At 59.5% G+C, this 22,253-nt stretch overlaps 1 protein-coding gene across 7 annotated transcripts; it reads right to left on the bottom strand.

Annotated features, from left to right (window-relative positions):
* Positions 1–442: 442 nt before the first annotated feature.
* On the bottom strand, positions 443–21,104 carry DRP2 (dystrophin related protein 2; the record flags this gene model as incomplete). 7 transcript variants are annotated; one of them, XM_084534566.1, is made up of 24 exons in its annotated part: positions 20,790–21,104; positions 13,580–13,733; positions 10,520–10,653; positions 9,708–9,864; positions 9,160–9,280; positions 8,668–8,936; positions 8,378–8,524; positions 8,049–8,127; positions 7,658–7,718; positions 7,490–7,551; positions 7,207–7,281; positions 6,579–6,780; positions 6,356–6,441; positions 5,623–5,780; positions 5,348–5,514; positions 5,094–5,205; positions 4,615–4,751; positions 4,345–4,410; positions 4,092–4,157; positions 3,677–3,820; positions 2,931–3,168; positions 2,713–2,833; positions 2,504–2,590; positions 443–2,380 (listed from the first exon to the last, which is right to left on the bottom strand). In XM_084534566.1, the coding sequence occupies exons 2-24, from the start codon at positions 13,685–13,687 to the stop codon at positions 2,250–2,252; spliced, it is 2,928 nt and encodes a 975-aa protein (XP_084390692.1). In that variant the 5' UTR covers positions 13,688–13,733; positions 20,790–21,104. The 7 variants fall into 7 exon arrangements, with proteins under 7 accessions (XP_084390692.1, XP_084390697.1, XP_084390695.1 ...); XM_084534571.1 differs by having other exon boundaries at positions 443–1,905; XM_084534569.1 differs by lacking the exon at positions 20,790–21,104 and adding an exon at positions 18,919–18,984.
* Between the last annotated feature and the right edge of the window lie 1,149 nt (positions 21,105–22,253).

The following is a 22,253-nucleotide window of genomic DNA, read 5'->3' as shown; positions in this document are numbered from 1 at the left end:
ACTCCCTGCCACAGCCCAGCCCTGCACACATCGGTTTTTCACTGCCTGCCAGGGCTGGGCCCTCGCTGCAGCACAGACACGGAGAGCATGGGCAGCAGGTGTGATGGAGCACCACCGAGAGGGGCTGCAACATGAAAAAGGGGAGGGAGAGGCCTGCCTGCAGGGCATCCTGCTGCCATCCGCTCCTCTCCAGGCTGCAGGAGCTCCCTGACAAGGCAGAGGGCCTGTCCCTGCACAGCCAGCCTCCTCCTAGCTGCCACACGGACCTGAGCAGCCTTGCTGGAAGAGGATGAATGCAGAGGATGGTCAGGGCATGCAGCTGCCCCCAGGGCAACACCACGGGGAATGTCCTTGTCCCCACAGCAAGAGGTGGCAGCAACCTGCCGCAGGATGGCCAACAGGAAAAGGGCACGGAAAGAAGAGACCAGCGCACCCACGGGGGTCCCAGTATAAATACCAATTTATTCTCTTTCCAGAGCAGAGGTGGAGAGAAGCAGCCAGGGCAGCAGCACCGCAGTACATGGTTACCAGAGCATCAGCCAGCCCGCTCCCCTCCCGGCCGCCTCCCAGCACAGCCCCAGCCAGCCCGGGCTCCCTGGGCACACAGCTCAGCCACTGCCACTCCCCGCAGCGAGGACCTGCACCAATTTGCCCTAATCCTGCCTTCTTCTTCCTGGGGGAACCCCTAATCTCATGCAGTCACCATGATCCTGTAGCATTTACCCACTCAGGACAGCGTCCCCTCCCTAATGCCACCAGGACGGCAGGGACGGCACCCCACACACCAGCACGGGGCCCTGGCACCAAGCACATTTAGCACTCCGTGATACGGGCACCGCTGCCATCGTGGCAAACATCTCCCTGGTCCCAGCCTCCCCAAAGAGCTCACCAGCACACAGCCAACAGCCCTGTCCCTGCAGCTCGGGACACACAGACACAGCCTTCCCTGCACCCTGCTGTGCCCAGCGGTGTGGGCATCTCCTCTCTCCACCACCCCGGAGCAGCAGCGGGGCTGTGCCAGCCCTTCTCATGCCCCGGGGCACCCTCAGCACCTGACTCCGCAGCTTTCTCGACGTAACGCAGCCTGAGACAGCCAGCCCGAGGGAGCCTGAGGGACCCGGAGCCACCGCCAGCAGCCCTGGATCCAGGGCAGCGCAGGGAAGGATCCCGCAGGAGAGGGAGCCGGGCTGGGCTGGAAGGGAAGTGCAACTACACTTCGTGTTAGGGTTTAATGGCGTGAGTCCGTGAGAGTATTTCAGTACAGAATATATATATAATATATAGAAATATATGCAAATTAAACGATAAGGCTCTGTTATAAAGATCCTCTCAGGATAAGGCTACCAGCTGGGCTGAAGCTCTGGTGTGGACTCGCCCCGACCCCACCAACCTGGCAGCCTCTCCCCCCGGCAGCGCGTGCCCCGCTGGCAGCAGCATCCGAACCATAAGGCGGGCAGCTGGGTGCTGTCAGAAGGAGTTCCTTTACACCCCAGGAGGCCTTTTGGTGGCTGCAGAAACATTTCAGTGCCCACCGACCTGGAGGACCCCGGGCAGAACTGGAGAGGAGTGGGATGCTGAGCTCTGCGCCCCGTGGGTGCCAGGGGACACACGCAGCTTCCACCACTTCAGCTCTTTCTTCCGAGCCTTTCCGTGCAGTCCAACGAGTCCAAGCCTGGATGCTGCAGCTGAGCAACCCAGCTGGCCCACGGGGAGCCCACAGCCCTGCTCCCACCTGGCCAATGTTCCCCTGAGATCTCCTGGAGCTGGCAAGCGTCCTGCCTGAGCGAGGGAGCCTGCCGCGGCACGGGGAGCACGGCGGGGAGAGGAGGAGGAGGGGAAGCAGCCAGGCAGCTGGTTAGGAAAAGCCTCTGGCTCACGGGAGGTGTTAGATAAGGGAGGTCATACCTGGAAGAGAGACGGAGAGGTCAGCAGAACAGCGCCTGGGGCCAGCTGGTTAGAAGGGGACTGCTCAGGGGTGGCAGAAAGCGGGCGAGGGGCTGGGTGGGAGAGGGCTAGAGCCTGGGGTAGAGCTAGCACGAGGTGACAGCGCCCTGGGCGCACACGTGTGAGGGATGGCGCTGAGCACGCAGTCACAGAGCATCCCCGGTCACCATCCATGTGGGATGAGCCATCCACAAGCAGCCAGGAGAGCTCGCACCACTGCTGCTGCTCTGCCGGGTGAGCAGGGCCTCCACCTCTCCAGAGATGGGCAGAGGGGGCTCACGGTGGTGGCTGCAGCCTCGCTGCCATCAGTCTGTCTTCGCAGCAGGGAGCTCATCCAGGACCGAGCTGCTCTGTCCTCTGCGCAGCTCCGGCCGCCTGTCCTTGCAGGTAGGAGAGCTCCTCCTCATCCTCACCAGTGCCTGCAGCCGCCGCGCTCCTGGCCGTGGGTGGCGGGGGGGATCAGCCGTCACGGGGAGGGAGGGATCGGGGCAGGGCTCCGCCGGGAAACCTCATCTGAGGGAGCAGTAGGAGGCCAGAGAGGGGGATTTCGCTCGAGTACCTCGAGAGCTGGGGAAGGCGCTCCGCAGCTTCTCCATGATGTCCTCCAGGCACACGCTGACCTCTTGCGTCTTGGCCTCCACCTCATCTGCAGCGGGCACAGGGCTGGGGTGAGCGGCGCGTGCACCCGGCTAAACCGGAGGCCGGGGGGACAGGCGGCCTCCCAGAGCTGCCATCCCGGAGCTCAGCCCCCATCCGACCCTCCCTCACCTGCAGTTTCGGTGTCGGGGGTGTCGTGCTCCTTCTCCTTTGCCTGGCTGCCTTCGGACTGGTGCGGGGATGAAGCCAGGGAAGATGCTGCTGAGCCGTTGCCATCTGACTCTGCCGGCGGCTGGAGAGAGAGGGGGGCTTGTCGCGGTCCTCTGTCCTTGTCCTGCACCCTCTGGCCACCCCTTCCTGCCCCCCCTCCCTTGTTATTTGCTCCGTACCTGCAGCAGCAGCTCTCTGAGCCGGTGCAGCTGGGACTCCAGCTGCTTGTTGTGGTCCTCCAGGATCTGCATGCGGGTCTCCAGGCGGCTCTTGTGCTGCCGGAGGATGCGCGCTTCCGCCAGGAGCTCCTCGTTGCGGGGGTCTGGCACCAGCTCGGGGGAGCCCGTAGCCAAGGTCGGGGACTCCACGGCCTCGTCGTGCTGCCATTTCAAACGCCTCAGCTCTCCCTGCAGGATCCTGCGGGACAGCCCAGGTCAGCACCACCGTCTCCTTTCTGGAGACTCAGAGACAAAGCTCCAGCGGAGGCTTTGCCACGGGAGAAGCTCGAGGAGCAGCTCCTGACTGTCCCTGCACCACGGGGTGGCCTGCCTGCAGCTCCTCCTCGTTTGGGTGGAGGACAAAAGGCACACGGCTGCTTCCTAGCAGGCTGGGAGTAAGGCAGGGAGAGAAAAACCCTGTGCTGTGCTCCAGCAGCACCTCCACCATTCCACAGGAGCTCAGGGAGGAGACAGGCAGCCGCGCCCTGGGCTCACCAGCTCAAGAGGGGTTCTTGGCAACACGTTTTGGGGATAGGGATAAGGATTCTGGGGAACGGAGCCTTCTCCCTTCCTTGGCAAGCACTGAGCCCAGTGCTCCTATGTGGGCTTCAGGGCCCAGCCCCCAAAGCAGGCTCCACCCTGGCTCTCAGCCAGGTTTCTCCAGCCCCTTCCCTTAGACTCAAGCCCCCACTTTCAGCGCTGCCCACCTGTTTTCATCCTCCAGGTGCGCCAGGATGCGCTCCAGCTCCCCCTTGTCGTCCATGGGCAGGCTTCCTGGGACCTGCTGGCTGCCCGCGGGCTCTCGGTCAGTGATGGGGCTGGAGTGGCGCAGCAGGTACTGGTCCTCGTCCCTGTTGCAGCAGGTGGAGGAAAAAAACAGGGAGAAATGTCAGGATGGGGATTGCTGGGCCCTCAGGGCTGGAGGGAGGTGGTTTTGTGCGGGAGTTCCCCACAGCTGCTCCAGGTCATGGAGCTCAGAGGTGGCTCCAGCACCCCGGGTAGCTGTGCCCAGGAGCCTCAGGCTCCAAGGGCTGGGAGGGGGAGCAGGGATGCCCTGGGTAGGTGGGGAGGGAGCCACAGGAACCTGGCTGCAGAGAAGCAGGGGAAGGAGGCAGAACTCACAGGCTGTCATCGGGGGACAGGCTGTCGCTGAAGAAGGAACAGTTCTGGTTTTCCATCTCTGCAAGCCTGGAGGAAAGAGAGCTGGCTTTAGACACGTTCAAAGGCTCCTTGAATGTCTGCTCAGCGCACCCTAAATGCAGCAGCCCTGCAAGACCTCTCTGCAAGACCCCGTGGCAGCCATGCAGTGTGCTGGGAAGCACCCGTCCCCAGACCCCTCTGCCCCACATCCCACAGCAGTGCCCGGTGCCGCTACCTGCTGGCAAAGTGCTCGATCCGGGAGTGGGTGTCAGCGTGCGGCAGCATCGGGGAGGAGGCTGGGCTGCAAGAGATGCACACTGGTCAGCAAGGATTGCGGTCCTCACCCAAAACCAGGGCTTGGAGGGGCTGCCCTGCCCACCCCAGGCTGTCAGGGAGGCTGAAATCTGCTCCCCCCAAGACTCAGTGCTATGTGAGCCCCGAGCAAGCTGCCTCCAGGCAGCATCCCCGGGGGTGCTGCTTCCTCGGGCAGGGCCGGGGCACTCACGTCTCGGAGAAGTCAGCCTCCAGCACGGACTGGACGGGCAGGTAGCCCCTCTGCGGGTGCTTGCTGAAGTACTGCTTGGAGCGAAACTTGTTCTTCAGCGTGGTGGCAAAGTCCCGCATGTTCTCGCTGGAGGTGGTCTGCGGAGAGAGAAAGAACCATTGCCCTGGTGGTGGGCAGAGTGGGGGATCACAGGCTGGCCTCCTGGGACCTGTGAAGCTCCCTTCAGGCCGGGCACAAGCCCTCCATCAGCAGAGACAAGTGGGGGAGCGAGGGGGGCACGCGGCTGCTCCAGCAGCACAAGCCAGGCTGGGCATGCTATGGATGCCACATCCTGCTGACCACGAGCCCCAGAGCAGCAGGGACACCGACAGCCCCCAGCACACAGAGGGGAACAAACACACGCAAAGCAGCCACCCTGGGGCAGCCCCAGCACTGCGAGGCCACTGCCCCCAGTAGCCAAGCGCCGCCCGGCCCCGTACCGGGGTGTAGTACTCCATGATGGGGTAGTGCAGCTTGTTGCCCTTGCTGGCTCGCCCAGTGAGGAAGCAGGTCTGGCAGATATCCACGTTGAACTGCTTCAGGCTCCGATACCTGCAGAGAGCGGGAGGCCAGAGGGAGAAGGGAGAGTCGGCAGAGCTGCCGTGTCTCAGAGCGCAGGGGATGAGAGGTTTGTGTGGCTCTCGCGCCCCGCTGGCCCCACGGTGCTGGCGGCTGAAGTCCCCGCGTCCCCTACCTGAAGCCCTTGATGGGGCACTGCCGGCAGACGGAGCACTTGGTCTGGTGCTTCACCTGCTCGGCCATGGTGACGCGGTGCAGCACGGCCAGCCACACCATGGACTGCGGCTCCAGGTTGGCCCACTCCAGGAACTGGGACGCCTCGATGGCAGACTTGCCATGGCTCTGGGACGGGGAGGGACAGGAGGAGAGGCTCAGAGCAGGACTCCATTGCCTCGGGATGCTTCTTCTTTGCTGCAGGCATGGCCACGGAGGGGCCACCGCGGTACTCACGAATCGGAAGCAGCTGCGGATGCTGGGCTCCACGTTGCTGCCCCCGAAGGCCGCCACCTCCCCGAGCTGCCGCGGGACCTGGATGGCCTCGTGGAGCAGGACACCCAGGTGCCGCTGGTCACACAGACCCCCAGCATTTGCCACTTGGCTGAAGAGGTCTGCGGTGGGACAGAGAGGGAGACAGCCCCTCAGACATAAGGCTGGTGCCTGCACGGGGGGCAGCTTAAACCGGGGGGAAAACACCGAGCTGTGGTTAAATAACCATCACCGGCATCCTTCCAGCTCCCCAAAGCAGCAGTTTAGAGCCCTCCCGAGCCAGAGGTTATGGTGACAGCATTCTTATTTAATCCCTGGGTGATCAGCACCCCCGCCCCCAGCACCCTGTGGCTTAAAACACAGCAAAAGGGGCTTCCTTTAATTTGTCTGACCCCGACTGCCCTGCCAAACACCCCCAGGGCTTTCCTGGAGAAGCACCGAGCAGCTGCTGCCCCTTTGCCTTCGCCACCCCGCCCCTGGCAGTGCCATGCAAGCAGGACCCCCGCAGCAGCAGTCACTGCCAAAATGCCTTCTAATTTAGGCGGCGTGGGCTGGGGGAGGGAGGAAGGGGTGGCGATGCAAGCAGATTAGTCACCACACGAAAGCTGCTTCTCCGATCCTGCCGGGCAAAGGAGGGCGAAGCTGGGAAGCGAAAGCACTCCCGCCTTCCCCAGGTCGCTCCGTGCGGGGGACTCACACTGGAATTTCTCCTTGACCTCCGTCCCGCACAGACATGCAATGCCCGTCTTGAAGGAGAGGGCCCTCATCTTCCCGCTGCGGCCGCTGCAAGGCGAGATATGGCACAGGGGTGTTTTTTTTTTTGGTGGGGGCTCAGCAAGGCAAGCTGGCACCAGCCACCCCATCCTGAGCGGCTGGGGCACCGAGGCTTTCCCCCGAGCACGGCGCCGTGGGGCTGGTACCTGTCGAAGACATTGAGCAGCCAGTTGAGGCTCATGTCGACGCAGAGCGGCACGTTCACCAGGATGCCCCGCTCCTCCTCCAGCCGCTCGTACAGGGCGGTCAGGCAGTGGATCACCTCCACCACGTCCATCGCCCGGTCGCTGGGCTGCAGGTCGTGCTCGTTGAAGATCTCCAGGGCCGTGGCCAGGGTCACCATGTCCACTGGGAGGAAAGCAGATACCTGCACACGGCTCCGCAGCATCCCTCCCTAGCCCTGAAGCTGGGTTTTCAGCTCCCCTTTGTCTCTGGAAGCAGTGGATCCCCTCCTGCCCCCACCAGCCCGCCTGCTTTCTGCTCTAGGTCTCTCTCACAGCTCCTCCAGCCTCTCCCGTTGCTGCCGGGTGACCTCCTGGCTGCTCCCGAGGTTTGTAACTCTGCTTTGTCCCTTTGGTCTCTGATGGCTTTGACTCACACCTGCCCTGCAGCAGTTCCACCCTAACCCAGAGGCAGTGAATCTGCTGCTTTTCAGCCACGGGCTCAGCGCTTCCCCGGTGGGCTCCTGCCTCTGATGTGCTGATGAAAGGCCGTGTTCGCTTAATGCCTCTACCCAGGGAGCCCCAGCGGGAGGGCCGTGCTTCCCACACTCACATCGCAGGGCTTTCTGCACCCGCCGCAGCTTCATCGCCGTCCGGTACGCCGAGAACTTGATGTTGTTCAAATCCGCTGCAAGAACAAAAGGAGAAGAAAACCGCAGCTGAACACCCTTATCTGCAGGGCAGGAAGCAGCTGCTGCCCCCAGCACAGGCCTGGCCGCACGCAGCACCCATCTGGGGTTTGGGCCCTTTAGGGGGAAAGCACAGAGAGGCCCCTTTTGGGGCTGGGGGCATCTCACGCTGCACCCCAAAAAGAGGTTTTGTGGCAGCCTCCTCACCCAGCGTCTGGTACAGCTCCGTCATCTTGGGGTGGTCCCAGCACGTTGTCTGGGCCTGGTGGCTGGGAGGAGGGAAGGAAACCTGGTGTCAGGCTGGGAAATCCCTTCCAGCCGCGTGCCCGCCGTCGGGCAGGCCCGAGCCCCGTCCGTGCGGGGCAGCACACTCACTTGATGTAGTAGGGCACTTTGTTGGGGGAGATGGCTCGCTCCCAGGGCACCTGGACCGAGGCTGTGAGGAGAGGAGCAGAAGTCAGAAGCCCCCGGTGTCCCTCAGCAATTTTCCCTCGCCACGGGCAGCTGGAAATGCTTCCACTGCTCTCAGGTGGAGGAGCAGGGCCGCAGGGACACCAGGGCCAACAAACCCTGCAGCTGGGGGGCTGCCTTGCCCTGCCTTGCCCACCCTGTCCCCGAGGCTGGCACTGTCCCAGGGCCACCCGGCTGCTGCTGCAAGCATCGCAGCTGCAGTCCCTGAGCGTCGTGCACCACCACGGGCACTGCCCCAGCCTGTGGGAGGGCAGGCAGCCCGCAGGCAGCGCCAACGGGGGCACCCGTCACGTACAGGAGAGGAAGTGCTGCGAGCCCGGCCCGAAGTCCCGGTGGGCATCCTGGAGCTGCTTCAGGCGTTCGTTGATGGAGGCCTGCAGGAGGGGACAGCAGAACGCAGTGGCAGCATTTCCATTGAGCATTTCGGATCACAGCCCCCTTCAGGAAGGCCTGTGGATGGACTTGGAGGTGCCCCAGCCACCCAGGTCCGCTCCCTCCCGTGGATTTGCATTGCCCAGACGGCTCCTGCCTGGCCAAGCCTTAATAAATTCGTCCCCGAGGTTCAGCTCTTCCCCTTCACCCCCTTCCCTGCGGGGTGTTTGCAGGGCCCCAACCCTTCCCCACCTGCAGCTGCTTCCAGCGCGTGTTGATGTGCTCCAGGGTGCGGGAGTTCTCCATGGAGAGGTGGACGTCCGAGATGGCGAGCTGGTGTGCCAGGTCATTGACCACTTTCACCCCGTCCTTCATGGGAGAGAGCTCATCCTTGAAGAGCTGCAGCCCCATGCCCAGGGGAGCAGGCACAGGGCAGGGGGAGGAGGAGAAGGAACAAGAAAGGTGTCGGTGCCCAGCTGTGATCCCTCTGCTACAGTTTCGGGTGGGCTGTGCCCGTCCCCGAAGCTGGGAGCCACAAGTACCTTGGTGGACTGGATGTGCTCTGGCAAGGAGTCGATGAAGAGGTCCCCGATGGGCTCCCAGGTCTCACGCACACTCTCAGCCTGGTCCAGCGTGGTGCTGAGCTCCTCCATGGCCCCTTTGATCTCCAGCAGCTGCTCCAGCGTCCGCTCGATGTGCCGGTGCTGGTCCACGCAGCGGGCCGTCAGCTTCTCCCACAGCTCGCTGGCCACGTTCGCCTGCTTCCAGACAAAGCGGCTGATGTTCTGGATGCGGTGCCGGGGAGAAACATCTGCGAAGGCAAAGCGAAGAGCAGAAATGAGAGCCTGGGGCAGAAGCACAGCTCTGTGCTGGTCCTGTCTTCTTCCCAAGGGCTGGGCACAACCTGGTGTGTTATGGCAAGAGGCCGAGCACTGCTGTGCCACACCAGCCGCCTGCTCCATCCCCCCCAAACCAGCCCAGGAGGAGCCATGGGAGGACGAGGAAGGGGGAATTGAAGAGGGAACTCAACAGACCTTTGCTTTCTGAAGTTGGCTCTTCCAGTTCCTCAAACGGATGCTGGGAAAGGAAAGCCTGTGCTGACTCCAGGACAGAGTAAATATACGGCCCCCGGGACTTCACTTCTTCCATGAAAGCCTGGAGAGGAGAGCAGAGCACAGAGAGGAGACGACAGGCTGGGCTGGAGAATTACGTCCTGCTGCCCTTTCGCCGAGGGCTGCCGTGATTTATGCATCCAGTGCCCAAACGAACCACCCACGGTGACATCAGGGAAACGCTGCCAGAGGAAAGTACCCAGCCCTCGCTGGAAACGCAGAGAGGAGTTAACAGAGAAACATTTCTGCAGTGCAGGGGGAACGAGGAGGGGAGCAGCAGGGTGCCCCAAAGCCCATTCACATCTGGTTGGGGTTGGGTTTGGGGTTGGGGTGCCCTCTCCTGCCCACCAGCTGCAGCCTCTGTGGTGCTGCCTGCTGGGTCAGCGCTTTGTGCTCCAGGAAGCGGCTGGTGCTGGTGAGGACGAGGGACAGCAACCGTAAGCAGGGCGCAGGGGAACGAGGGAACATACCGCGTGCGTCTCCTTCTCCTGCTGCACCAGCAGGACGTCCCCGCGCAGGGGCAGCTGTGCCGACAGCTCCTCATCCTTCTGCCCCAGCCAGTCGATGATCTCCTGCAGGGGCACCTGCAGCTTCCCACTGTGGTCGGAGAAGGCCTCCAGCCGAGCCCTGGCACGAGAGCGGGGACAGCACGGGGGTGCTCAGGGGGAACCAGGGGAACCCGCAGCCATCCCAGATGCAGGCAGGGAGGTGCCGGGCAGAGGGAGTGCCACAAACACCCCAAAGCTCGCGGCCAGCAGCAGGGATGGAGCCACTCTGCGTGCACCCAGGCCGGTCTGGGCTGTACTCTGGGTAGCACGGGGGGCTTGGCTCCGTGTCTGCGTGGCTGGGCGGCTTCCAGCTGCCAGCGTTGAGGCAAGAGACAATTAACATGCCCCAATTAAGCTCTCCGTCATGCTGCCACCTCTGCAGCTGCGACCTCTGAGGGTCTGGAGAGCCCATTCCTCTGCTCAGCTGGAGAGGGCTCCCAGCAAAAGGGCAAGCACGGAGGTGGGGGGAAAAGAGGCGAGACATGGAGGTGGCAGCGGGGAGGATGGAGAAAGCAGCAGTGAGCAGGGATGAGGATGGGAGGGGGAGAAGGAAGGGAGGGGTGGGCATAGGGAGGATGCAGTGCGTGGAGAAGGCTCAGAAGTCTGTGCAGAAGAGGAGAGACAAAGCCAGGGTCGCTGTGGGTAACATATGGACGAGCTCAGCCACCTCCAACAAGCACGCGCGGCCCGTGAGGCTGGCAGGCCAGGAGCTTGCCCCGGGCAGGGACTCTTACCGAAGGCTGTGGGATTTCTTTTTGATCTCGTTCCAACAAAGATTCATCTCCAGGGGGTTCTGGGGCCCAGCAACACTGCTGGGAGCCCGGGGGCTTACACACGAAGGTCCCGCACCATCCTGAGAGCCTTTAACCTGGGCAGAAACAGACAGAGCTGAAACGCTGCCAGCGCTCAGGCACCCGCCTGCCTGCACCGTCCCCTCTGCCATCACCGTGCCAGGGGGCACCCATCCCCTCTGCCATCACCATCCCTGACTTTTCAGCTCTGGGTGCTGCACCGCTGTGCAGGGGGCTGCTGGCTGCTCCGGGGAGCTCGTGGCCATGGCTGAAGAAGGGGCACAGTGCTGGCTACAGCAGCACTGCGAGTAAAGGTGGCACTTCAACGCTTTGAGAAGAGGTGGATGCAGGAGGGTCCACCGTTCCTAGTGACCAAGGGGACCTGCCAGCCTCCGCTACGCCACCCGCAGTTCTGTGGCTGCCACCTGCTCCCCTGCAGAAGCACCAGGCTATATTCTCTGCCTGCACCGCAGATTTGAGCTGATCCCCGCAGATGCTGCTTCTCCTCCGCACCACCCCGAAACCAGCAGTGGCACGAAGGATGCTCTGAAGGGCTGGGGAGCAGCCGGCAGCCAAACCTGAGCCGGTCCCTGTGCAGTGTGAGCACCTCCAGCCCTGCCCTGCCCAGCCAGCAGCTGAGCCAGACACCCCCAGGTGCCTGGAAAAATGCCTGCTAATTACTGAGGAATGAACCCTTGGTGGGTGGGGAATCCTGTCCTAAGCCTCTTGCTCTGCATCACGCTTCTTCCCCCTTGCAGAGGCAGCGAAGGCATGGTGCTTGCTGGCCACCCCAACACACTGGCAGGACTGAGAGCATCGCACACAGGACTTGGTCAGTGAGCGGGGATCTCCTCTCCAGCAGAGCAGCCCGGTGCACAAACACATTGTAATGCCAAGTGGGATGCGCTCTGCTGAGGAACAGGCAGTGTTTCACTCTAATGCTACTTTGATATTAGAGCTCATTTGGGGTAATTATCCCCAGGTGATTAATCAACTGTAATTAACTGCATTAGCACTTTCTAAACAGTACATGCAACAGGCAGCCTTTGCCGGGGAAGGGAAGGAGCAGACACAGCTCGCTGCCTGCCCACGGGCTGCCCGAGCACCCCAGGACAGGTGCAGGGGAGCAGCAGGCAGGAGGAAACCAGACCCAGAATTTGGCCGTGCAAGTGGAACGATGCCCACCCCGTGCTGGCTCCCAGGGAGGAGTCAAACGCTCAGCGAGTGCTGCTAAGTCTTCTTCATCTAAAAACATCTAACGGCAGGCTGTTCTCTGCCCCCCACACACCCTGCCGCTCCAGGAGCATCAGGAAAACAGAGAAAACCATCGCCCACAGAGTTCACAGGAATCTCGGGGCCATGAATAATGAATCACTCAAGCTAAAACTGCTGCTCGCACTTAGGAGAAAATAAATAAAACCCCACAGTCTGCATGTGCAGCTCCTCATGCCACCCAAGTAGGTTAGTCCCACAGCACTGCCCAGGAGCGCCCGGCTCCCCACTTCATGCCTGGGGGTGCCAAGGAGAGGATTGAGCTCAGCACAGAACAGCCTTCCCAGCCCAGTTTAAGACGATGCTAAAAGCCTACAACCCGTGGACTATCACCTGCAGACGAGCCAGGGATGGTAACCAAGCATGGGCCAGGCATTGAACACCTGCCCGGCTGCGAGCGAGCAGGGAGCAAGAGCAGCACCTTCCCCCCGAGCATCCCCTGCCCACCCCATCCCCAGGGCTGCAGCGGTGGCAGCCTGGATCCGACCCCCTCCGCCCTCAGCAGGGTTATTTTCGGGCCCAGGACACTCACGCGGGCTCCTTTCCGCCTGTCCTCGGTGCAGCAGGGCTGCTCGGAGCAGCCGGTGGAGCGGGCATCGCCTCCTGCTCGCTGTGCAGCACCGGCCGGCAGGCAGCAAACGCTGCTGTGAGCAGGGCTCGGGGCTGTCCCCGGCACTGACCCCCCAGGAATCTGCAGGGGGGCGGCCGTGCCTCCTCCCGGCCTCAATCCCAGCTTTGTCCCGCGGCATTCCTGCGGCCTCCAACCTGCCTTAACCCCGGGGATGCCGCTGCTGCGGAGCCCCTCGCCCGCTGGTGCCCTGCAGGGTGGGCTCTCAGGGATGGGCTTTACCCAGGGACTGGTCCCAGCAAGCTTTGGCTATCCTAAAGGTAAACCTGCCCTTGAGACGTGACCCCAAGGAGCCCAAGGTGCCCTCCTCACCCCATCCCAGCCCTTGGTGCCAGCATGGCTTCTCCTGCCCGTCCGGACTGGGTGCAAAGAGTTTGTTTTTGCCAGCAGGCTCCGGGCTGGCTCCCCGTGTCCCCCACAGCGCTGCCGGCCAGCATTGTTCCCATGCTCTCCTCCACCTACGGGAGGGAATGAAAAGCTCCCTGTCTCCCTGCACATCTGACCGCTGGTGTCCCCAGGGCTGGCAGTGCCAGCCTCCCCTCCCACCACCCCATCCCCTCCATGTCCCCAGCCCCAAGGGGTGCAGAGCCTTCCCCTCTCCGCCCCGTGTAGGTGAGCAGCCTGTGCAGAAACACCCAGGGAAGAGGGGGGGAAACCGATAGGTGAGCACCCTCCGTTCCTCGAGCAAACCAGCCCAGAAGGAGGCCGGGCTCCTCTGCCTCGCAGCATCCCAGCCTTGGCTTTCACCGAGGCCTTCCTTCTGAGCTCTGCTCCGCAACCAGAAAGATTAGCCGCAAACCTTTCAGCAAAAGCTGACATTCCTCCACGTTTCCAGGAAAAAAGCAAACCCGACCAGATAAGCAAGAGCTGCGGGCGGCAGCCTCGTGTTCTTTATCCTGAAACCCAGCTCTGCGGGTTGCCTGCCGTGCTCTACTTCGGGAAACGCTTTGCAGCCAGAGCACTGGAGGAGAGCTAACGTCCTCATTAAGCGCCAGACAACGGGGTGCTGAGGCTAAGAGCTTTCCCCCAGCAGGAGCCGAGGTCCTGGTGTGCTCCCCAGCCCCGCACAGCCGCAGGAGGAGGGCGAGCAGAGCAGACCTTACCTGAGGCAGCGGGTGGGCAGCGCCGCTGTGCCGCGCCGGGGCCGCGCCGTGCCACTCAGGACATGGTGGGAGGACATAAGGCCATTTCTGCATCACCAGGGGCTGCATCAGAGCCGATGCTCATGGGGATGGAGACGGCCTCGGGCGCCAGCACCTGAAAGGCAGAGGGAGAGGTTTGGGGTCAGCACCTCCCCATCCTCAGCGCGCACCCCCGGCAGAGCCCAGAGGCTAAATGTGGTTCTTTGCACCGATGCTGCCGTCTCTTTTCATGCAAGTCCAACTCTTTTTTGCATCTAGTTCTACAATTTGCTGTAACAACGTCCCGTGTGCGTGTGTCCCACAGCTGCGCCTTAGGGCTGGGTTTCCTGCAGGGCAGGGGATGCACCGAGTATAAAAGCAGAGGGCAGAGAGCCTCTCGTTGCACTCTGGACACTGTCACAACCACTTCTGTTTGGACATAAAAAAACAAATCCCAACAACAGGCAATATCTTCCAACATAATATTTTTTCCTTTCATATTCGGAAACAAATTTTTCTAGCACCTCAGTCCCTCACACATGCATCTCATATAGCCAGCTACCTTTTTATGTGTTCTTACTCATTATGAATTACAAAAGTCCCATTTTTATTCAGTTTTAAAAACCGTAAGACCCAGAAAACCAGTGAGCAGTGTCCCCTTCGTCTGTTCTACAGACCTCAGTAAAACCCCTGGTCATCTGGCTGGTTTCTTTTTTTTTGCTGTTTGGAGTCTGAGCCAAAACAGTGATTTTTCCCATCGCCAGCACCAATTCCAATTTACACAGAGCCACGAGAAAATAAAGCCCAGAGGGAAAGGTGCATGGCAATGATTTACCAGAACCAAGTGATTTCCCACCACAGAAGCACGATCCCAGAGCTCTACGTGCGGCCGGAGCCAGCAGAGGAGCCGAGCACAAGCACGCTGTGCTTCCACACCCCTCACTCCCTCGCCCGAGCTTCCACTGCCTTCCCTCCTCCATGACACACGCTAAGAGAACAGCTTACCCTGTTACGATTTTGTTAATCCCTGAGCAATTTCTACCGCCGTAATGCTCTCCGTCTCCGGCAGAACAGCCTGTGCTGAGCTCTCCAATACGCCGATAACCCAGGGGCCTGCGCTCTCCCCTTCCTGCCACCTGCAGAGATGAGCATCGCGGACCGTGCAGCGCGGCACCCTCTGCTCCTCTCCCAGGGCTGGCAGGGTTATCACGGCACAGCAGCACTTACAACTTGCAGGGCCCACAGAGACCCCCTCATGCAACACCAAGGGTGTGGTGGATGGTTTCTGCCTTCGACAGGAGGGAATATATCCTATTACCCCAATGCTTGCACTCTTGGTGGGTCTTTCTGCATTTTGCTCAGGGAAAAGTCTCCGTGCACAGGGTTGGTGTGGTTCTGGAGAAGGGGAAGGGAAACCTTGTCCTACAGGTGCCCATGTGTAGGGCGGGTGGCTCTCACCAGAAGAAGAAAAGCCCTTTTGGCACCTCCAGGTGCCGGGCCTGACCTCCTTCAGCAAAGACAAGGTTCTTGAGGACACAGAGCCATGGCGCAAGGGAAAGGAGCCCGTCCAAGGCAGCAAAACCCAGATGCGGAGAGCCCAAGATGATCTGGAAATAGCTCAGCTGTACAGCAGCCAGCACAAAGGCAGACATTCAAGGGGAGAGACGACCAGACGGTGAGGCTCGGCTGCGAGCAAACCAACATATGATCACTTTGCCAAATCCCCAGCGATTACAGGAGAGGGAGAAATGCTCCCGCTCTGCTGCTTTGCTGTGGCACACAGTAACTCCAGCTCTCGCACTCGTGGCGTAGTGGTGCCGCCAGGCACCGTCGGGCACTGCAGCACGGGCAGGAGGTTGTATGGATGCTTCTGGGCTAAATGCTTGCTGCTGGTGCTTCCCTAGCTCCAGGACTGTGACCCCCCTCACCTCTCTCCCACCAGCATTCACCTCAGGCGTGCTACTGCCAAGCGACACGACCAGTCACAGAAATGTTGGCAGCTGAGCCAGCCTGGCTCAAAACGCGTGCGGAACAAATGCAGGCATTCAGAGGGGAGGCAGAGGGCACGGCACAGGAGGGGTGCCACTAAAGGCACTGCTGCCACGGGGTGAGAGGCAGAAGCCTCTCCCAGGAGCTGGAGCAGGGCTGGGATGCAAGAACTGAGCTGCAGTCCGTGCAGGATGGCTGATGCCATTGTGTGGGAGCACAAGGGGATGGTAAGGAGCCTGGAGCTGCCCCATCCCACGTCAGCCCTGGGGCACTGCAAAGGCATCCCAGGGGCTCCCAGGGGCTGTGGCCAGCTCTGGGCCTTCCCACCAGCTGGAGGGAGGCCCCAGGACGTGATGCTCACCCTACAACAGCCACTTATCAGTGTCCGTACCCGCCTGCTGCAAGAAGCGGCCCCACAGCTCCAGAGCTGCAGTTCCCACAGCCCACTGCAAGCAGCCATTTGTAAAGGCGTTGAGGCATGAAAAATGCTCCTCCTGGCCCTCTGGAAGCCTCAGGAGCCATGTGGTCAGGCAGTCCAACCAGAACTAAAGCCAGGTTGACCCCCGGGAACATTTCTGTGCAAGAAGGGAAACATCTAGCCCTCTGCAAGCAGCAGCAGGTGAAAACTGCACGTGAAGACATCACGAGAAGCTGCCTGGTGGGGCACCAGGGCACTGCACCCTTCCATTTCAGGAGCAAGGAGTGAAACTGTGCCGGTGTGTCCCACACAGCCAAACCTGGTCTTGGCTGGAGGTACCCCCTCTGAGCACAAAGGTGATGGACCCTGAGGAGGATCGGGTGCAGCCTCCTTACACGAGTTTTTTTTTGCATCCTCGCCCATGAGAACACCCAGCGCTTGCCTCTGCTTTTGGTATGCATCTCACTGCGCTGAGTTACAGCCACCAAACACTTCAGGAACCAAGCCACAATGCTTTAGCCTAGCTTGAGACGGCGATGTTCCTCTAGGAAAAAGAAAAAGCCCAAAATCTCGACGCTACACTTCAACAGCTGAATGCAGCTGTGTTAGGGTCTATTCAGAACAGAACGGCTGCCTTTTTCCTCTCCCTGGATGAGCTGTACCTGCTACAAAACCCGCACTGCTCTCCTGGGGAGGCAGCTGTGGCTGCCTTTGCCCAGCCTCACCCCAAGCAGCAGTGGAGCTGTCTGGCTGCAGAGGCCCCACAGCTCATGCCCTGAGTCCTGCAGCAGCTCCTCTCCATGCCAGGCACCAGCAGACCCTCACACCTGCAGGCACCAGCATCCAACAGCTTTACTCTGCTGTTATTTAGAAACCCAGACCCAAACTCCCCCAAACATCAGGGGTTGTGCTGCAGCTGTCCCTTATCTCTGCAGGACAGGAGGCTGCCCTGGAAGCTGGAGTTCCATGCAGATGTTGGGTTCGCAGCTCCCTCCTGCACAAAAGGAGAGCAAACGCAGCAAGCAGGGCAGGAGGTCTCTCCATCACAAGGCTCACACTTTGAATTGCTAATTTCCTCCAAGACATTCTTCCCGGGCTGAAACTTTCCACTTCATATCCTGGCCTATCAGGAAAAAATATGGCAACATTTTGAGGCAAGGCAGCTCAGCCTTTATCCCACGAGGGGGATGGAAATACAAACACACTCCCTGCTGCTGGAAATGTTAATGGCTTTGTTGTTGTTTAACTTACTGTACAAGAGAAGTAATAACATTTTAGCTCAGCATGCTCAGTGTCCTTTAAGGGGAAAGGTGGGAGGCTTGCGGATGTTTCAAAGTTCAGCTCCCATCCACACGCTGACAAAGGGAGAGTTCCCAAGCTGGCAGGCAGCAGGACTCCCTCGGTGGTGCAGCAGCACATCCTGTTCCAGCAAAAGTTGTTTTCTGCATCTGCGAGTAGATAGCTTACATCTGAGAGCTAGGGCCAGCAGACTGACTTCCCAAGACCCCACTAGGTCAAGCTTTGGTGAGAGAGAAGGAAGAGAAATCCTCGTCCCACTGGGACCGAGCTTAAGGACAACACCTCTCCCTTCATCTCTCTGTACACACCAGGAGCAGATACCTGAACACGCTGCTTCAAGACCACCCCGCAGCCTCCTGATTCCCAAATTTTCTGGTGCACAAGGAAAGGGCCAGCAGCAGTCTCCCATACAGGCAGACCCTGAAAGCGTTCTCAGTCCCATGGCTCAAAACCCAGACTCCAAAGCTGCAGCTCGGCCTGGTGCTGCTGGTAGGACACCGCGCCGACCCTCTGCCCCCACAGCAGGACCCCATGGGGCTCCTCCACCTCACCACCAGGTCCCCTCATTAATTACAGCAAAGGGCCCCTCAGTTAAGCAGCTCTTCTTAAGAAGTAGATGGAAATCTCTGGTGTACCAGGTGGCGAGCACGTGGCACAGAAGAGACCTGATTCAGCAGGCGTGGGTGAAGCGGGCGCTCTCCCACCTCACAAGCTGCGTACTGAAATGACCGCTCAGATTTTGCACTTACAACCAACACGTTCTTTAAATTCAGGGGATAAGCAGGTGACACAGGTCCTAATAAATCAGCAGGGTCTCTTCTGCTGGCTCGCTCCCTCTCCATTTTCCCGAGCAGAATACACGTGCGCACACACAAAAGCTCAGGCTGAAAAATGTCCCCAGTTACATTCCTCGACCAGGGAATCAGGACCCCGATGTCCCCGGCCAACGAGGTGAGCGTGGGTGCATGCCCACAGCACGGCCACGCAGAACTGGCTGTTCCTCTGTGTAAAAACAACTCGTGGCAATTCAGGAAGACTGAAATCTGAATTTCTGTCACATGCCCTTCCCGGCTCGCAGCTGGGTTTTGAGCTGCTCTCTCCAAAACTCGCTTTGCCGAGGAATTCTTCCCGTCTCTCCTCCTCCTCTTCCTCCAATTAGGCAGCACTACATGCGATTGCCCTTGCACCTTGAAAGCCAGCTGTAGGCACGCAGCGCCGCTGTGCTGGACACAGAAGTTGCTGTCTGACAGACCTGACAGACAAAAGGAGCAGGGGAAGAAGCCGGCATCGTCCCCACCCACAGAAGGGCCAGCAGGGGGTAATAACTTGCTTAATGGCCAAGAGAAGGTTGCAACAACCTTAAAAACCTAACCTAATTCTTCAGAGACTCGGTCATGCTCTGCGGCCTCGAAGCCTGGCTATTTAAACCCACTGAAAACCCCGAGGCTTCTCTTTGTCTGCCTCTGACAACCCGAGCTTTCCCTTCCCTGCTGTCAGCAGAGGAAGGAGCCTTGCTGCAGTGTGAAAAACGCACCCAGCAAAAACCCAGGCAAGGCTGTGCTAACTCTCAGCTTCCTTGATGCTTTGTTTCTCATTCCCAGTGTTAGGAAACCACCTGAATACTCTGCCTCCGCCCCACGGGCTGGTCCTTGTGAGCTCTCCGGCCCACCTGAGGCAAGGCATGGACCGAGTGCCATGAGTCCCGTTTCCTTCCATCCCTTCCCCAGGATGGATCGGAGCTACCTCATTTTTATGCTAGGGGGAACAGCGAGATGGAGCTATTTTGGCTCAACTCTGAAGAGCCCCGCTTGATCTTTATACACCTGTGAAAATGAGGTTTTTGGAAGAGTGAATTCGTCCTGCTCAGGATGTCTTAGCTCATGGGATTTGTAATTCCACTTTCATACGTTTATCACAGGCATCCAGCCTAAAGCAGAGGCCTTGAACATACTGCTCAAGATAGTATTATAATCACAAATTCACCGTATGTCTCAAGAAGGCAGGCCTTTTGTTTGAACCCATCCATTTAATCCCTTCACTATCTCACTTTGTTTAATTTTGAAAAGAGTCACTCTGCCCTGAGCAACCCCACTTCCAGGCACAGCCCTGGACAATCACAGTGGGTGTGATATGTCTGTCTCAGGTGTTAATTAGAGAGGTTCTATCCTCATCTTAATTTTCACCTGGAATTATCATTTTTCTCCCATTCAGGAGTGCCATTACCTACTTGTCACCTTTCAGAGCGGGGAACTGGCAGGTGGCAATGTGAGATGGACTCAAAATCAAAAACGCACATACACATCTGGCAAAAAAAGGGAAACCCTCCTGCTGCAGCCAAACCTTGCAGCTGGGAGTTTGTGTGGTATGGTGTTGTAGGGGACTCTGGTCAGGCAACAAAGACCACCAGAAAGAATAATCACACAACAGCTCTCATGGTTCTGGAGAGATGAGCAAGTAGCAGACGGCTGAGGGAGTACAAAGGACCTCGTATTAGGGCACAGATAAAACACAGACGCACGGAGATTTGGCTAGATCTTTTTTTCAGTGATAAAAACCAAAATCCATCCGAGCCATCCCTTTGTCCCACGGCCAGCATGGGGCAGTGGCTTCACCCCCATGTGGCAGAACTCAGGCAATCCCAGCGCAGAACCCCTGCGAGGGCAGTGCTGGTGATTTCACCACACACCGGTGGTGCCGTGCAGAAGGGGAAGCTCGAGGGACCGTGCTGGGCACCAGCAACAGCCTGCCGAGCTGAGCACTCACTTGTGGTCACCCTGCCCCTCAGGGAGCAGGATGCACGGTGCCCAGCCCCGGGGAGCCAGCAGCATCCTGCCAGCCCCGGGTGGCTCTGCCCGCATCACTGGGGAGGTCAGGAGTGGCAACACAGGGCCTGGAGGGAGGAGGAGGAGGTGGAAGGAACTGGGGGGAAGCTGGGAGAGGGAGGGTTGAGACATAAAAGAAACAAGGCTGCACCGGGCAAGGCAGTGAACAAAAAGGACAGAGCTGGGACGAGAGCCTGATTGCAGCCTGCTGCTCGGAGATATTCCCCACTCTGCCTTGCCCTGCAGCCAGAGCCTTGCAGGAGAACGCTGGAAGGCCAGCATGCACCCTGCGCCGAGCGGTCCTTCAGCCCAGCCGAAAACACTGCCAGGGTGAAGGAGCCTTCAGCGTGAAAAGAACCAGGGCTCGTGGAAGGGATGCTTGCTGCTATTGTTCGCCTTGGGCATCCGCATCACTTACCGCTCCCTGGTCTCTCCCCCGTGCAAGCACCCTTGGCTGCCCTTCTCTCTGCCCATGTCCCCCCGCCACCCGTCTTTTCTTCTCGGCAAGTTTCCTCGCCTGCACTCACACGGACAGCACCGCTGTGCAGGGACACACACATGCACACACGCACTGGGGTGTATTTCCGAGGTTAGCTATCTGGATATTTCCCCCTTCCCAGCACGGCCGGGCACCGAGTGGGAGGCAAATCCTGCCTTGGCCTACCTTCCGAGTCCGCCAGGTCTGAACCGCGGGCAGCAGCCGTGCGTCGGGAGCAGGGGCTGTGAATCAGCAGAGAGGTGCCAGTGACAGGGATGCATGCTGAGGCTGAGCGCTGCGCCCGCCGCCTCGCCTCCTCCAGCGCCCCGCTGCTGTGTTGCTATGCGATCACATCCCCGGGAGGAGCAGCATCTCTGCCCGCACCAAGAGGTACCCCTGGCTCCGCACGCCGGGGGGAACGAGGACGACCCCGCGCCCCTTGGAGGTCCCTTGGCGATCGGCCCCAAGGAGAGGAGGGAGAGGAGTGGAGATGCAAAGGCAGACACGAGCGCGGGAGGAGGAGACAAAACACACATGGAGAGAGAAGGTGGGGGGGGGAAGAAAAAAGGAGGGGGGGTGTATTTCCACTAGCACACAAAAGGAGCCGTGGGCTGACCTCCGGGGACCTGCCACGGGCTGCTGGGCTCGGACACGCTTCCCGACGCTTGCCGATGTCTCCCCGCCGCTTTTTGGGAGTGACAGCTCTCATTTTAGGTTATATACGGCCGTGTGTGTGTGTGCTGGAAAATGCCAGACACATTCACCTTGTTTCTTAACCGCAATTTGGATGTCTGGTGTAAGATTTAATAAGTTTAATTTTAAAATGGGCTATTTTTATGTCAAGAAGCAAAAATAAGACAAGCACGTAAATTCAGATATGCTTCCTATTCTCCTTAGAAAAGAAAAATAAGTAAAGGAAGAGCCAGTTCTCCAAGCTGCAGAGAAAGCCTCATCCAAGATTTTTTAAATGTCAGGGTATTTTGTCTGAGACAGAAGGGTTTGGGCTGCTAACTTGGCTGAGGACATGAGCAAACCTGGAATTTGGATTTTAGTCCATATGTAACAAACAGTCTGTAATTTTTTGGATCTTTCCACCCAAAGATCCTGAACTCTGCTCAAGATGTCAGTGATGCTATGCCCACATTACCCAAGCAGAAACAAGAGTTCGGTGACTTGGTCATTCAGACCTGACCCTAGTCCCACGCTGTAGCTGCCAGAGCGTCTCAGCCTCTCCCTGGGAATATTTAAGCTCAGACAGCACTAAGGTCTGGTCCTTGTCAGAACAATCTCCAAGGAGCCTCAGCCTCTCTCCTTGCAGGGCTTTTGGTGGGCTGTGTGCAGCTGAAGGTTGGTGAAGGAATGGCCACTGGCCTCAGCTGCCCACCTGTTGGGACATCAAGGTTACCTGTCAGTCCTTCCAGGGGCCTGACTTTCTAATCCCATGACACTGTTGGAAGGTGGATATGAACGGATCAAAATCTTTTCCAGGTTACCAATTTCAATCTGGAGAAGTCAAAATACAGCTGATCTCCAGCAAAATGCATTTGAGAGAGTCCTCAGGAAACCAGCACGATCCTCACAGTGGTTCCAGTGGGAGTCTCTGGCACAGGGGTGGCCGACTCTGCAGAGCCCCTGGTCCCATCCAGGTGA

This window comes from Aythya ferina (genome assembly GCF_964211825.1).
Source record: "Aythya ferina genome assembly, chromosome: 13".
In the NCBI taxonomy this organism is placed as follows: domain Eukaryota; kingdom Metazoa; phylum Chordata; class Aves; order Anseriformes; family Anatidae; genus Aythya; species Aythya ferina.
The sequence above is the reverse complement of the archived record's forward strand: the minus strand, read 5'-3'. Positions and strand labels throughout refer to the sequence as shown.